The sequence below is a fragment of the Stomoxys calcitrans genome, chromosome 2, assembly GCF_963082655.1.
Source record: "Stomoxys calcitrans chromosome 2, idStoCalc2.1, whole genome shotgun sequence".
Taxonomy (NCBI): Eukaryota; Metazoa; Arthropoda; class Insecta; order Diptera; family Muscidae; genus Stomoxys; species Stomoxys calcitrans.
Genome location: NC_081553.1, coordinates 44,170,140 through 44,185,129, shown reverse-complemented (window position 1 = coordinate 44,185,129; position 14,990 = coordinate 44,170,140). Strand labels below are relative to the sequence as shown.

General features: G+C 39.0%; 2 protein-coding genes across 8 annotated transcripts; both read right to left on the bottom strand.

Annotated features, from left to right (window-relative positions):
• Nucleotides 1-3,428: 3,428 nt before the first annotated feature.
• On the bottom strand, nt 3,429-13,564 carry LOC131995169 (uncharacterized). 7 transcript variants are annotated; one of them, XM_059363324.1, is made up of 4 exons: nt 13,299-13,564; nt 11,568-11,687; nt 4,155-5,100; nt 3,429-3,731 (listed from the first exon to the last, which is right to left on the bottom strand). In XM_059363324.1, the coding sequence occupies exon 3, from the start codon at nt 5,095-5,097 to the stop codon at nt 4,159-4,161; it is 939 nt and encodes a 312-aa protein (XP_059219307.1). In that variant the 5' UTR covers nt 5,098-5,100; nt 11,568-11,687; nt 13,299-13,564; the 3' UTR covers nt 3,429-3,731; nt 4,155-4,158. The 7 variants fall into 7 exon arrangements, with proteins under 7 accessions (XP_059219307.1, XP_059219310.1, XP_059219306.1 ...); XM_059363327.1 differs by having other exon boundaries at nt 11,568-11,670; XM_059363323.1 differs by lacking the exon at nt 13,299-13,564 and adding an exon at nt 12,603-12,928.
• Nucleotides 5,140-8,250, bottom strand: LOC131994651 (uncharacterized). The gene has a single exon (XM_059361427.1). The coding sequence runs from the start codon at nt 8,248-8,250 to the stop codon at nt 5,140-5,142; it is 3,111 nt and encodes a 1,036-aa protein (XP_059217410.1).
• Nucleotides 13,565-14,990: the final 1,426 nt, after the last annotated feature.

Sequence of the window (14,990 nt, the reverse complement as noted above, 5' to 3'; positions counted from 1 at the left end):
TGGGCTTCAGAGCCTTTATCTGGAGATCGTTATATATGGCAACTATATCTAAATATAATCCGATCTGTACCATATTTGGGTCGGATGTTGAGAGGCTTAAAACTGCGTACAATTCCAAATTTCAGCGAAATCATATAAAAAACAAAGCTTTTATGGCCTCCGGACCCCTTATCGGGAGATCGGTCTATATGGCAGCTATATCCAAATATAGTCCGATCTGAACCATATTTGGGTCGGATGTTGAGAGGCTTAAAATAACCCACTGTTTCAAATTTCAGCGAAATCGGTTAAAAAATAAATCTTTTATGAGCTTCAGACCCTTTATCTGGAGATCGGTCTATATGTCAGCTATATCTAAAAATAGCCCGATCTGAACCATATTTGGTTCAGATGTCGGGAGGCTTTAAATAACCCACTGTTTTAAATTGCAGCGAAATCGAGTAATAAATAAAGCTTTTATGGGCTTCAGACCATTTATCGGAAGATCGGTCTATATGGCAGCTTTAAATACATATGGACCGATCTAATCCATATTTAGGTCAGATGTCGGGAGGTTTAAATAACCTAATGTTGCAAATTTCAACGAAATCGGGTAACAAATAAAGCTTTTATGGTGTTCAGACCTCTTATCGGGAAATCGGTCTATATGGTAGCTATATCTAAATATAGTCCGATCTGAACCACCGCATTTAGGTCAGTTGTCGGAAAACCTTAAACTACTCACTGTTATAAATTTCATCAAAATCGGATGAAAAATAAAGTTTTTATGGGCATGAGATCCTTTATCGGAAAATCGGTCTATATAGCAGCTATATCCAACTATGGTCCGATTTGGCCCGTTCAAGAACTTAACCAGCGTGTATCAAAAAGACATATCTGTGCCAAATTTAAGTTCAATATCTCAATTTTTTATGGCTCTAGAGTGATAACAACAGGCGAACGGACACACGGAAATCATTAAATCGTCTAAGAATTTTACGACGAGCCGAAATATATATACTCTGTAGGGTCGGAAATTGATATTTCAATGTGTTGCAAACGGAATTACTAAATGAATATACCCCCTATCTTAGGGTGGTGGGTATAAAAACCGAGTCCCATATATCCGTGATTGGCCAATGTGCCCATTTTGGTCGTTCTTGTGAGGGTGGGTGACCCCCTATATTTCAACATAAATTTTTATGCCAGTTTAGTAATCTACACCCGCATACTTCTCATTTGATATCCATATTGTCCTTATGGGTCCACTTTTGATTTTGGGTGGTGTTTTTGGGGTAACGGTGAAGGGTCCGCCCCCATCGGTTAACAGTAAATTTTAAAACCTATTCCTACTTACTGACCATATTCGTAATCTACTCCCGAATACCATTCATTTGAGTCCCATATTGTCATGATCGTCAAATAAACCTATTTTAAGGGGTTTTAGGGCTGTGGCGGCCCCCCAGGTACTAAGACCCAACTTTGATTACGAAATTCGTACTCTACTCTTGAATACCTTTCATTTGAATCCCATGTTGTCCTGATCGGTCCACTTTTATTTTTGAGTAGTACTTTTGGGTAAGGGGGAGGGTCCGCCCCCCTCGCGATATCAAAAAATTATATAGCCTATGTTTCCTTCCAGACCAACCTTTACAATCTGTGAAGGTAATCGGCTTAGCCGTTTTTGAGTCTATACGGAACCAACAAACAAACACAAATTGAATTTTATATATAAGACATAAAATTTATAGAGTTCATACTAAGTCGACTATTTCTGCCTTTACCAGCATTTACTTCCTTTCTAAGAAACACTTGTCCAACACTTGGCATTGCAAAAAAGCGAAAGCATTTTATTAAACTCTTGAATACAATTAATTTGCAAATTTAATTAGTTAATAATAAATAATAATAAAACAAATGGAAACAGCCCCCCCAGTATGGCGATTAAGTTTATGGTCATGCTTTTAGTCATGTAAAATAATAAGAAAAGTAAATGAAACTAATAAAGCCACGATTATGCTAAGCTCTCCATAACTAACAAAATGGCCATCAAAAATCTATAAAAACAAATGGTGGTGACCACAATGCACAGAAAACTATGCATTTTTAATTTCCTATATACAGACAATAAAAATACCTCGGCAAGCTTTTGAGATATCTTCCAAATCCCAAGTAATGACAGTTGAGGTATTTGACCAGTTTTGTTGGTGTTTTACAGTTTTTCAACACCCAAGTTAGTCACATCCTTTTAAAGAGAGTTTTTTTTTTGTACATTCCATTTTCTTTCCAATTTTAATTTTTTTTTTTTTTGAGAAACTGGTCCACTTTATGGTTTGTTTCTATTATTCCAGTGGGCATTGTCTTGTGCCTGGGTAATGGACATTTCAAAGGACTTTTTGCGACATTTACATACGCACCTGGTACAATTGTCTCTGTAACGTTTTTATAAATGGCTAGTGCAACGTATTTCCATACCAAATGCTGTGAACGGACGCGACCATTACGATTGCTTGGAACCAACACAAATAGTTTTTGCCCATAAATAATAGATACACTTGACACAACAATTTTCAAATGTCATCGAATGACTAGCGCTGGCGATGAAGCGGAAGTGTATTGAAATGATAAATAATGAACTGTATTCGAGATGCCGGGCAAAATATGAGACGAACAAGAAGCTTAGGATGGTCTTTAAAAAGTGCAGAAATATAAAAGTGAATATGCTTAAGAAGGAAAAATGCGGCAAAAAGAAATTACCCTTTCTAAACCCTTTCAATGTTGGCTGTAGTTCCTTGCAATGACCGATCCATAATATCGATGTAGTCGGCATAGGCAAAGGTTATTATACCCACCACCGTAGGTATATTCATTTAGTCATTCCGTGTGCAACACATTGTAACATCGATTTCCGACCCTACAAAGTATATATATATTTCGGATCGTCGTAAAATTCTAAGACGATTTAGCGATGTCCGTGTGTCTGTCCATCTGTCCGTCCGACTGTTGTAATCACTCTAAAGCCTTCAAAAATTGAGATATTAGGCTAAAATATGGTACAGATACGTCTTTTTGATCCACGCAGGCTAAGTTCTTGAACGGACCAAATCGGACCATATTTGGATATAGCTGCTATATAGACCGACCTACCGATAAAGGGTCTAATACTCATAAATATTTTATTTTTTATTTATTTTATATTTTATTTATATATTTTATGTCATATATACCGATCTGCCGATAAACATTCTGTAGCCCATAAAAGCTTTATTCGTTACCCGGTTTCGCTGAAATTTGAAACGGTGAGGAGTCTTAGGCCTCCCGACATAGGACCCAAATATGGTTCAAATCGGAATGTTTGGGTTCAAACTAAGGGTTTTGCCTTCCGAAATAAAACATAGGAAGTTTTATGTTTAAAATTCAAATGTGGTGGTGATTGTTTATTGTGATGTTCTTTTCTATGTTATTTAAATTCATTAGTTATAAGTAGATCGTAGTGTTTAAGTAGCAAATATTTAGGTTTAGATAGCACAATTCATAGATTTAAGTAGCAGTAGTAAGTAGATTAAAATTTAAATTATGAGTATAGTTGATTGTAGTAGATAGACATTGTATTTAACAGGTGGGGGGTTTGCAATATTAGAATTAGTTGGTGTTGTATGTTGTGTCCCGCACTTATGGTTGTTGTGATGTTGCAATTGTGGGTCGAGTGTAGATTTGGTTTTTGAGTCGGTTGTTATTGTGTCACTTTGTATCTAAAATGTTAAATATATTAGTTCACTGTTTCAAAGTTTATTGTTGCAATGTTCACTCTAGTTATATATGTTTGTATGTATGTTCACTTTTTACTTTTCACTTCACTTGGGTTTTCACTTTGAGGGGGAGAGAATACGATGCGCGGGTTTGAGATTTAAAACGAGACTGATCTTTTTTCTGGTTGTTGCTTGTCACTTGGACCCCGCGAAAACGGTCAACTTTCCAAGCTACAAGCAACAATTCCAGGTAAACAAATATGAAATCAAGGCGGAATCAGCGATTAAGAACTTACTTCAATGTACCGTTATGCACAGTGGGTCATGTGCATACGTGAACGCATGTCTGCACATGGGTGCACATGACTTCATGTTCAAACGTACCTTGAACATTCTCCCCCTCCAAGTGACGAAGTGACATCTTACCTTTTTAATCCTGGTTTCTTGCCTGTGAGGTGACTGGGCCGACGAACACGTATCCCCAATCTGTCTCCTGGGCGAAGACGGCTCCCAATCCGGGTTGTACAACACCACTCCTCCGGAGGTGGGCGTAGGCATCGGCCCCTACCTCTACATCGATTGGTTCGTTGCCTCTAGGGTCAGCATCTGCCAAAGAAAGGGATCTTAGGCTGCTTGTGGGGTCGGGAATGATGGGATCTGAATAGGGTCGTCGCGGCAAATCCCGGGTCACCACTGCCCGGATGGTATACATGGTCCTCCTCGACGCATGCCTTGACCGAAGTCTTATTGTTGCCAGACGGTGCCCTCTGCGCTCTCTCGTTGGTATCCCCAGGCGAGTTACTGTGGCTGCCGCGATTCGGGTGATGGTCGATGCCTGGCACAAAAGTACCCGTACCCCAGCCCAATCGTCCTGCTCCTCGGGTGCCAATTCCACCATCGCCGTGGGTACAAAAACAGTGGCCCGGCTGTAAGGTATCTCGACCGGGGGAGGGCCTTGGACGATGGGCATCTGGTTGGCTGGTTCGATTGCAAGTTGCCGTGGGTTGGCAATCTCCATTGGGGGCGGGCTGTAGCTGCCATATGTCTCCCTAAGCTGTGGGGCTCCATGCAGCATTGTGTGATGGCGGTAGTCGCATGTTCGGCAGGCAGTGACCACGGGGCAGTCTGGGGCCAGATGGCTGCGCGCCAGACAGTTCCGACAGTAACTCCGTCTCTCAACTGTCTCGTATCTCTGATACGGTGTCATTTGCCGGAACCGCGGGCATGACCGTATGGCGTGGTCCTCCTGGCAGAGGCCACAGGCATACTGCCAAGATGCGGGGCGATACCTGGGTTCCCGTGGGTCGAAGCGAGGGCGTGTGGGTCTGGCGGGTCGTGGGGACTCTGGGCGAGGTAAATATCCGGCCATTATCTGTAACCAAATTCTCGTGAGTACCGTGTTTTGATGTGATTATGAATTGCTAGGGGTGTCTGAGAATAATTTGACAATCTTAGTTATGGGTCGACTGACTATGCCATTGGAAGTTCGAATATCTACAACTCGAGTGTTCTGATCAACACCGGGGTATGTTTTAAAAACTCGTCCTAACTTCCACTCGGTGGGATATCTCTCATCCCTGATGACAACTAAATCATTGACCTGTATGTTATCTTGCTGATACTTCCATTTGTATCTACGGTGAAGCTCATTTAAGTACTCTGACTTCCACCTCTGACAAAAGTTTTGGGATATAATCTTTAATCTCTTCCACCGATTTGCAAGCGTTATGTCCTCCTCTGAGATGTCGGGTTCTGCCGGGGTCAAAAGGGAAGAGCCTATAAGGAAGTGAGCTGGGGTCAAGGGTGCTAAATCGTTAGGGTCTTCAGAAGCTGGGCTAAGGGGTCGTGAATTGAGGCAGGCCTCGATACGTGCCAATATGGTTGACAGTTCTTCGAACGTGAAGTTCATTTTGGGCATAGACTTCTTAAGGTGTATCTTGAATGATTTAACTCCTGCCTCCCACAATCCCCCCATATGGGGAGCTCCTGGAGGAATAAATTTCCACTCTAAATTCTGATGAGCATGTTGCTGAATGGCGCTGCTCTGTAAACTTTTCATAAACTCTTTCTGATCTTTCTTGAGCATTTCTGCTGCGCCTATAAAATTCTTTCCATTGTCGGAATATATCTTTTCTGGGCACCCTCTCCTTCCTATGAAACGAGCTAATGCCGCCAGAAATGATTGAGTCGATAAATCACTTGTTGCTTCTAAGTGGATGGCTTTTGTCGCAAAACAAACAAATATGCAGATATAACCCTTGGTTATTAAACACGCTCGTGCTGTTAAGCTTTTGATTCCGAAGGGTCCTGCAAAATCTACCCCTGTATTCGTAAAGGGTCTGGATAAAGTAGTACGCTCGGGTGGAAGAGATGACATAATTTGGGTCTGAGTCTTTAATCGATATAGGGTACAAACTCTGCAATTGTGTATAACTTTCTTGATCAACTGTTTCAATCTGAATATCCAAAACTCCGTACGGATGAGCCGGGTCATAAGTTGATTGCCTCCGTGCATTGAGACTTTATGAACAAATTCCACTAGAAGGAGTGCAAATCGCGAATCATATGGGATTAAGATTGGATGACGTTCGCTGTACGTCAAAGCTGGCGATTGAACTAAACGACCATTGGATCTAATTACTCCTTTTCTATCTATGAAGGGGTTGAATGGTAAAAGACTACTTCTAGGTGAAAGCCTTTTCTTTTGGGTCAAAGAACTGTATTCCTCAACGAAGTAATGTTTCTGAGTTGCCACTATAAGACGCATCTTTGTGTCTATGAGCTCTGGGCTGGTTATTTCTTGCGATGAAATTTTAAGTGAGGATCTAGTTGAACCTGTGTTACGCCAGAACCTAACTGCGTAAGACAAAACACGATATGCTCTAGCTAAAGACGAAAATCGAGTCAAAGGGTCATCAAAAGTGCCTGTTGCGAATACTTTAACTTGTTTTGCTTCAAGATTAGTGTCTGTATTAACTCGGTCTTGCGGCCACTGATCATGCGGCAATTTGAGCCACTGGGGTCCCGTCCACCATAAATTATGAGCTATTAAGTCGTCAGGAGAACAGCCACGACTTGCTACATCTGCAGGATTATATTCTGAGTCAACATGTTTCCAATTCTCACCGCCGACGTTCTCTAATATCTCTGAAACCCTGTTACCAACGAAAGCGCTCCATGAGCATGGTGGCTTTTGTAGCCAGGCTAGAACGATTGTAGAGTCGGTCCAGAAATGGGTCGTAAACTTTGATAATTGAAGCTTAGGCACAATGGCATTTGTTAACTTTGACAACATAACTGCACCGCATAATTCTAACCTTGGCAGAGAGATTTTCTTAACTGGGGCTACTCGGGTCTTGGCTGCTAGAAGAAAAGTGTCTACAGTTTTATCGATGTGTTCAACGCGTATATAAATTGTGGCTGCATATGCGCTTTCTGACGCGTCGCAGAATCCATGTATTTCCACAATACTAGCAGGTGTAAACCGAACCCATCTTGGTATCGATACAGTGTCTATAGAATGGCTACCTCTCACAAAGTTATTCCAGTTCATTTGAGTCACTGGCTTCAACGAGTCGTCCCATTCTACCTTATCTAGCCAAACCTGTTGCATGATTAACTTGGCTACAACTATTACTGGCGCTAACCATCCACATGGGTCGAAAAACTTTGCTATCGTTGATAATACTTCTCGCTTGGTGCTCATTTGCTTTTCTTCAACTGTAGGGGCCGTAAAAGTGAAATTATCACCTGATATATTCCAACGAATTCCTAGGGTCTTTGTCGAAGAAGCTTCGGAAATATTTAACCAATCTATTGGAAGAAGCATGTCTTCATTTAAATCCTTTAACAAACGTGTGTCATTTGACGCCCATTTTCTTAGCTCGAAACCAGCTGATTCTAATGCGGAGGCTAATTCCTTCCTAGCTGCTGTAGCTTCTTCTATGGAGTGTCCGCCCGCTAATACATCATCGACATATAAATTTTCTTTAATAATTCTTGATCCTAACGGATGAGAATCTTTCACGTCTTCTGCTAACTGGAGAAGGGTCCTAATCGCTAAAAATGGGGCGCAATTTATGCCGAAGGTAACAGTTAAGAGTTCGTAATCCTCAATTGGGTGGTTTTCTGATTTACGAAAGAGAATTCTTTGAAAAGCTGTTTGATTGGGGTCTACTAAGATCTGACGATACATTTTTGTCACGTCTGCATTGAAGACGTACTTAAAAAATCTCCATTTCAACACTTGTAGCACAAGGTCTTGCTGAAGTATGGGTCCTGTATGTAAGATATCGTTAAGACTTTTCTTGTTTGATGTTGGGCTAGATGCGTTAAAAACCACTCTAAGTTTTGTGGTAACCCTATCTGGTTTGATAACTGCATGGTGAGGTAAGTAGTAGTGAGGGGTCTTGTATACGCTGTTTGGGTCTACCTTCCTCATGTGTCCTAATTCCAAATACTCTAATATGGCTGCATCATAATGTGCTTTAATATCCGGGGTCTTAGACAACTTTTTCTCCATTCTATGAAACTGTGCCAATGCGATGTTCCTAGATGAACCGATCTCTGAACAGCTTTTAAAAGGTAAAGTTACGATATATCTCCCCGCCTCATTACGTCGTGTTGTATTTTTGTAATTATTTTCGCAATAAATATCTTCTGCTGACCTCAAAACCTTTTTTGGGGTCTCTTCCACCTCCCAAAAGCGAGTGATTATCTTTTCTAATGATGATGCACTATAAAGTGTGATTTGTCTGTCGGATTTAGGGTCTTCCGTAATGGGTCCTCCTATGATCCACCCAAAAACGGTGTCCTGCGCTATAAGTGATCCAAAGGATTTCATAGTACCGCCTTTTGTGAATATAAGGGGTCCAATATCTAATCCGATTAACATGTCCACGGGTCGACTTTCAAAGAATCGGGGGTCCGCGAGACTAAGGTGTGCAAAATCTCCAAATTGATTTTGCCTTAAATTGTGTGTTGGTAAATGAGAAGGTAGGGTCTTTAAGACTGGTGCCCAAACCTCCAGCTCAAAACTAGGATTTACTCGTGAGCAAAGATTGAAGACGCAAGCTTTTGTCGATGTTTCAGAAACTGCGTCGCTTAAACCTGTGACGTGAATTAAATTCTTAACTGTTGGAAGTTGCAATTTGTTTCTAATTTTTTCTGATATGAAAGTTGATTGTGACCCAGGATCGATGATTGCCCTGGCATCATATCTATGTCCTCTAGATTTGATTTGAACTATTGCTGTGAACAAAAGTGTCTCTTTGGGTTGCGGAGTGGGTCTGATTTCCTGAAGTGTCAAAGTCGTTGAACAAGGTGCTTCTAAACAAGGTGTGGACTGTATATTTGGCGATACCGATGGTTGTACTAGGGTGGTTGAAGCGGCAGCACTGGTACTAGGGCGTGCGTATTCGCTAACCGGTTGAGCTAGGGTGGTAGGATCAGTAGCACTGGTGCTAGGTCGTGCTTCCTGTCTACCGGGTTGAACTAAAGTGTTGAGAGCGGCAGCACTGGTGCTAGGTCGTGCTCCGCCTCGTTGGTGTGTGCCTGTTGTAGGGTACTGGCTCTGGTTGCCTTTATGTATCAAACTGTGGTGTCGTTGACTACATTCCCTACAACTAAAACGACTTTTACACTCCCTGACTCCATGATCCGAAGAAAGGCAGTTATAGCAAAGATGACCTGTCTTAACAATGTTTATTCGATCGTTGATCGACCTTTCTAGAAATTGAGGACATTCTCGCAAAGAATGATTGGATTTACAAAGTTGACAAACCGGTTTGTTATTCTGAGCATTATAGTGTGATTGTGTGTTGTTGCTGGGTCTTGAGCCCGTGTTCTTGAAATTGGGATTTACATTTGTTTGAAAACTATTAACTCGCTTTTCCCGCTTATCGTACTCCGATCTGGGTTGATTATATCTCGAATATTGTGGCTTGATATTGCCGACTGATTCTAGGGTCTTGAATTTATGGGTCAAAAATACATCTAGTTGATTCCACGATGGAAGAGACGAACAATCTGCTAGGCTGCTTTCGAATTCTTCTAAAAATATTCTTGGTAGTTTGGTTGACACAAGATAAACTAAGATTGGGTCCCATCCCCCCGTTTCTACTTCAAGGGTCTGTAAAGTTTGGGTACAACTACCTATAGTGCGCTGTAATTTCTGGATTGTTGACGCGTTATCAACGGAAACCGAAGGTAAATTAAAAAGAGCTCGCAATTGCTCATTTACCTGCATGCGTTTATTTTCGTACCTATGAACGAGATTTCTCCACGCTATGTCGAAACCCTCATGGGTCAGTGGAACATTGGAAATTATTTCGCGGGCTTCTCCTGCTGTTTTCTGGGTTAAGTGAAACAACTTCTCGACTTTACTTAATTTTGAATTGTTAATGTAAATTGCTGAAAATAAGTCCCTAAAGGTGGGCCATTCGCGATATCCCCCTTTAAAAACATCTGTGTCACAGGGCGGCAATCTTAGAGCTGGTGAAAAATCATTATTGTCTCGCTGTTGGGTCATCGATATTCTCTCCTGTTTTTCTTGATCTTGTTGCTCGTTAAGGGCCAAAATTTCTCCGTTAAGAGAGCTTAAACACCGTTTATAAGTTTCTAGTGCCTGTTTGTAATTATTTCGAAGTTTAGTTTTATCTATAGGTGTCTCATCCTTTTCCGGAATGCGGTCCCTACAATCTAAGTATGCCTTCTTGATTTGATCCCATAAAGAATTGAGTTCTACCCGCGTGATTTCTAACGAATGTATATTATCATCTGACTTAGCCGCGGAGTAAACGCTTTCAAAATCTACTAAATCATTCACACAGTTTACAAATTTTTCGCGTAAATTCTTATCCATTTTGTAATTGGCTTGTATATGTTTTAAATAGGTTCAAAAACTATAAAACCACGGAAAAATCTACAACAAAATGTCCAAAAAAACTGGTTATTTGTAGAAATCAAATCTATTTCTAAAAAACCTAATGCGAAGAAAAAAATGTGTGTCTTGATGATGGGTCAAATATCTAAGGGTCAAACCTGAAACTTTTTACAAAATTCGTAATAAATGTTTTATCTGGGTCACTAGAAAAAAAACAGGTTAATATTTCTGATGATATCGATTATACAATAGCCGCAAAAAATTGTAAGAAAAATTTTCCTTTCAAATCGCAATACACCAGCAATTTAATTCCGCTCGAATTAAAGTTGCAAAAAAAAAAAAATTTATTTTTCTCCAAAAAAAATTAAACTTTCACTTTTCAAAATTTGGCATACAGAACTAGATGATTCTTTACAATAATACTGCTTTGACTCGTTGGGTCAATTTGCTTTCTGTATAAAAAACAACAAAGGATTGCACAAACAACCACAGTCCTTTCCGACCGTTTCCACTTAAATTTGTGCAATAGAATGAAGTTTTAAAATTTCGAAGACAAATGAGGCCAGCACGCAATATTATTTTCGTTATTTCTCACACAAAAACAATTCTTGATAAAAAAAACTTCTTCTTTTCTAAAAGCACTTCGATTTTTCTTAGACACTTTTCCTTTTCTTTATAAAAAATTTCAACAAAAAATCTCGTGGATGTCTGTCCCGAAAATCCTACACACTGCCTTGAAAGTAGGGTCTGCTATATTGGGTCAAATTCACTTGGATCAAATTAATTTGGGTCAAAATTAATCAGACAACCGAATTAGCGATTCATAATCAGAAAACGATCAAAAACAATATTAAAGTACGCTGGGTAAATGTATGAACTTTTCCTTTTTTGAAAAAAAGGTTATGTATGACGTAATACCCAAGCGCACTTTAATAGAAAAACAAAATGGTACTCACTTTGAAGCTTCTTTTTTGATGTGTGTGTATGTGTGTGTGTGTGTAGGTGGGCGCTTGGCTTGGGTCCAGAATTGTGTGTTGGCGCCTTTTGCAATTTTTGTAGCTTTGTGTCGTTAGAGTCTTGGATTTTGTTGTTTTAGTGTTTTTGATTTGATGAAGTTTTGGGAATTTAACCGTTGTAGCGGGTTTTTCCGTTTTTATCCCAGAGCGTAGATTTTGTTTTTGTGTTTTTACACGGAACGCACGAATTTGATTTTGTTGGAGTTTTTTGAAAATGCACAATATTTTATGTTTGATAGAAAAAGAAAGAATTAGTTTGGGATAAAATTTACAAATTTATCGAGCAACCCATAATTCTGTTTTAACACTCTAATTTGTGTTTTAAGTTAAAATACTGAAAAATTTATGATTTTTAGAGAAAAAAATTTTTCAAAATATGTAGAAAAAAATTAACATAAATTTTTGGGTTGGACGATAAATTGTTAAATTTTTCAATTTTTTAGCTCTTTTTTATCATTTTAACACAAAGAAACTTCTTTCAACAATTTAAAATTTTTTGATTTTTTATAATTTTTGAAATTCCACTTTTTTCCACTTCTGTTCCACTGTGCGGGTCACTTTACGTTTTTTGGGTCACTGTAACACTTTTCTAATGGTTTATAACAAAATTTAATTAATTTTTGCAAATTACAAATTTAATTTAATTATTTTTATTTTCTTCGGGTCACCCTGTTGATTTAATTATCTTTTATTTTGTATGAGTCTTCTTGTCCTTTGCAACTGTGTTATTCTTTTTTTTTTGTTTATTTCTTTTTGATACCGCTTTGGTTGGATTATTTTATCAAGAAATTAATAAAATAAATCCAGAAAACAAATTATGGGTTTCCGAAGCCGCTTAATAAATAAAAAAATTATTTTTTTTTTTGTGTTGCTTTTAATAACTATGGTCAAATTCCTTTTATATGTGTTTTGTGACTTGTTTTATGTTGGCCGTCCGTCCATACGTGTCTGTATGTACGGTTGTGTGTAACCAACCCTTTTTTCGCACTTTTCTCTATTACTTTTGCTTTTAATTGGTGGGTCACTGCACTTTTGTTGTTGCGAATTTTTTGTGTTTCGGTCACTGGGTCTTTTGAAATGAAAATGAATTATTTTTGGGCAGAAAACAGAAAATTTTTTTTGATTTTTGGTTTTTTAATTATTTAAAAAAACCACTTATCCGGTTCGAAGGACCAAATGTTTGGGTTCAAACTAAGGGTTTTGCCTTCCGAAATAAAACATAGGAAGTTTTATGTTTAAAATTCAAATGTGGTGGTGATTGTTTATTGTGATGTTCTTTTCTATGTTATTTAAATTCATTAGTTATAAGTAGATCGTAGTGTTTAAGTAGCAAATATTTAGGTTTAGATAGCACAATTCATAGATTTAAGTAGCAGTAGTAAGTAGATTAAAATTTAAATTATGAGTATAGTTGATTGTAGTAGATAGACATTGTATTTAACAGGTGGGGGGTTTGCAATATTAGAATTAGTTGGTGTTGTATGTTGTGTCCCGCACTTATGGTTGTTGTGATGTTGCAATTGTGGGTCGAGTGTAGATTTGGTTTTTGAGTCGGTTGTTATTGTGTCACTTTGTATCTAAAATGTTAAATATATTAGTTCACTGTTTCAAAGTTTATTGTTGCAATGTTCACTCTAGTTATATATGTTTGTATGTATGTTCACTTTTTACTTTTCACTTCACTTGGGTTTTCACTTTGAGGGGGAGAGAATACGATGCGCGGGTTTGAGATTTAAAACGAGACTGATCTTTTTTCTGGTTGTTGCTTGTCACTTGGACCCCGCGAAAACGGTCAACTTTCCAAGCTACAAGCAACAATTCCAGGTAAACAAATATGAAATCAAGGCGGAATCAGCGATTAAGAACTTACTTCAATGTACCGTTATGCACAGTGGGTCATGTGCATACGTGAACGCATGTCTGCACATGGGTGCACATGACTTCATGTTCAAACGTACCTTGAACACGGAATATATTTAGATATAGCTGGCATATAGATGGATCTCCAAATAAAAGGTCTGAAGACCATAAAAGCATTATTTTTGACCGATATCGCTGAAATTTGAAACAGTGGGTAGTTTTCTGCCTCCCAACTTAGGACCCAAATATGTTCAGATCGAACTATTTTTAGATATAGCTGCCATATAGACCGATCTGCCGATAAAGGGCTTGAAGCCCATGAAAGCTTTACCTATTACCCGATTGTTTTGAGCCTTCCAATATCTGTCTTAAATATGGTTCGGATCGGAATATATTAGATATAGCTGCCATACAGACCGATCTCCTGATAAAGAGTATGAAGCCCATTAAAGCATTATTTTTTTTATCCGATTTCGCTGAAATTTGCCGAATTTGGGTGCATAGGTTATCCAATTTTCACCGGATTGTGGCGAAAGCGGGTTTACGTATATACCCGAGGTGGTGGATATCCAAAGTTCGGCCCGGCCGAACTTAATGCCTTTTTTTCAACCGATTTGGCTGAAATTTTGCAATGTGAGTTTTTCTATGACCCTTAACATAAGGGCCAAGTATGGCCAAAAAATCCTGATATAGATCCCATATAAACCGATCTCTCGATTTACTTTTTTGAGCCTCAAGAGGGGGTAGTTAAGGTTAAAGTGGCAGTCTGCCATCGTCACTTGGACGTTTTCGTCCATTGTGATATCTCAGAAAAAAGATGCCTTCTAGTTCCTACCATTTAACCGTACAAAAAGCTTTAAAAAGACCAACAACTTACGAATGTTCACATCAGACTGAAAGTGGAACTCCTTCTAACTGTCAGTGAGGTATACACATACAGCTGATGATCTATGGTCTCTTCTTCGTCGATGTCCTCACAGACCACAAGTCGGAAGATCGGTATATGGCAGCTATATCCAAATGTAAACCGATTGTGGATATATTTTTAACAGGGACTTTGATGAGCCTATCACAACTCACTGTGACAAATTCCATTGCAAATAGGTTATCAAATGATGCCAAGAACTTTAATAGGGAGATCGGTCTATATGGGGGCTATACTATGATATAGTCCGATATAGCTTTGAAATTAACCTGCCTATGGACAAAACAAGTGAAAAGGCATTAAGTTCGGCCGGGCCGAACTTTGGATACCCGCGGGCATATATGTAAACCACCTTTCATCAAATCCGGTGAAAATTGCATACGTTATGTCCCATAGCAGTTATATTGAAACATGTTCCGATTTGGACCAAAAACTAATAACTACAAGTCATTGCTCAATTGTGCGTAACAAAATATTGGTCTTTTTAGTAGCTGTATCTAAAAATAAACCGATCTGAACCATATACGACACGGATGTCGAAAAGCCTAATATAAGTCAATGTCCCAAATTTCAGTGAA

Bases quoted from the DNA above. Each gene is read 5' to 3' on its own strand.
- LOC131995169 (XM_059363324.1), bottom strand. From the start codon at position 5,097: ATGGCCGGATATTTACCTCGCCCAGAGTCCCCACGACCCGCCAGACCC.
- LOC131994651 (XM_059361427.1), bottom strand. From the start codon at position 8,250: ATGGAGAAAAAGTTGTCTAAGACCCCGGATATTAAAGCACATTATGAT.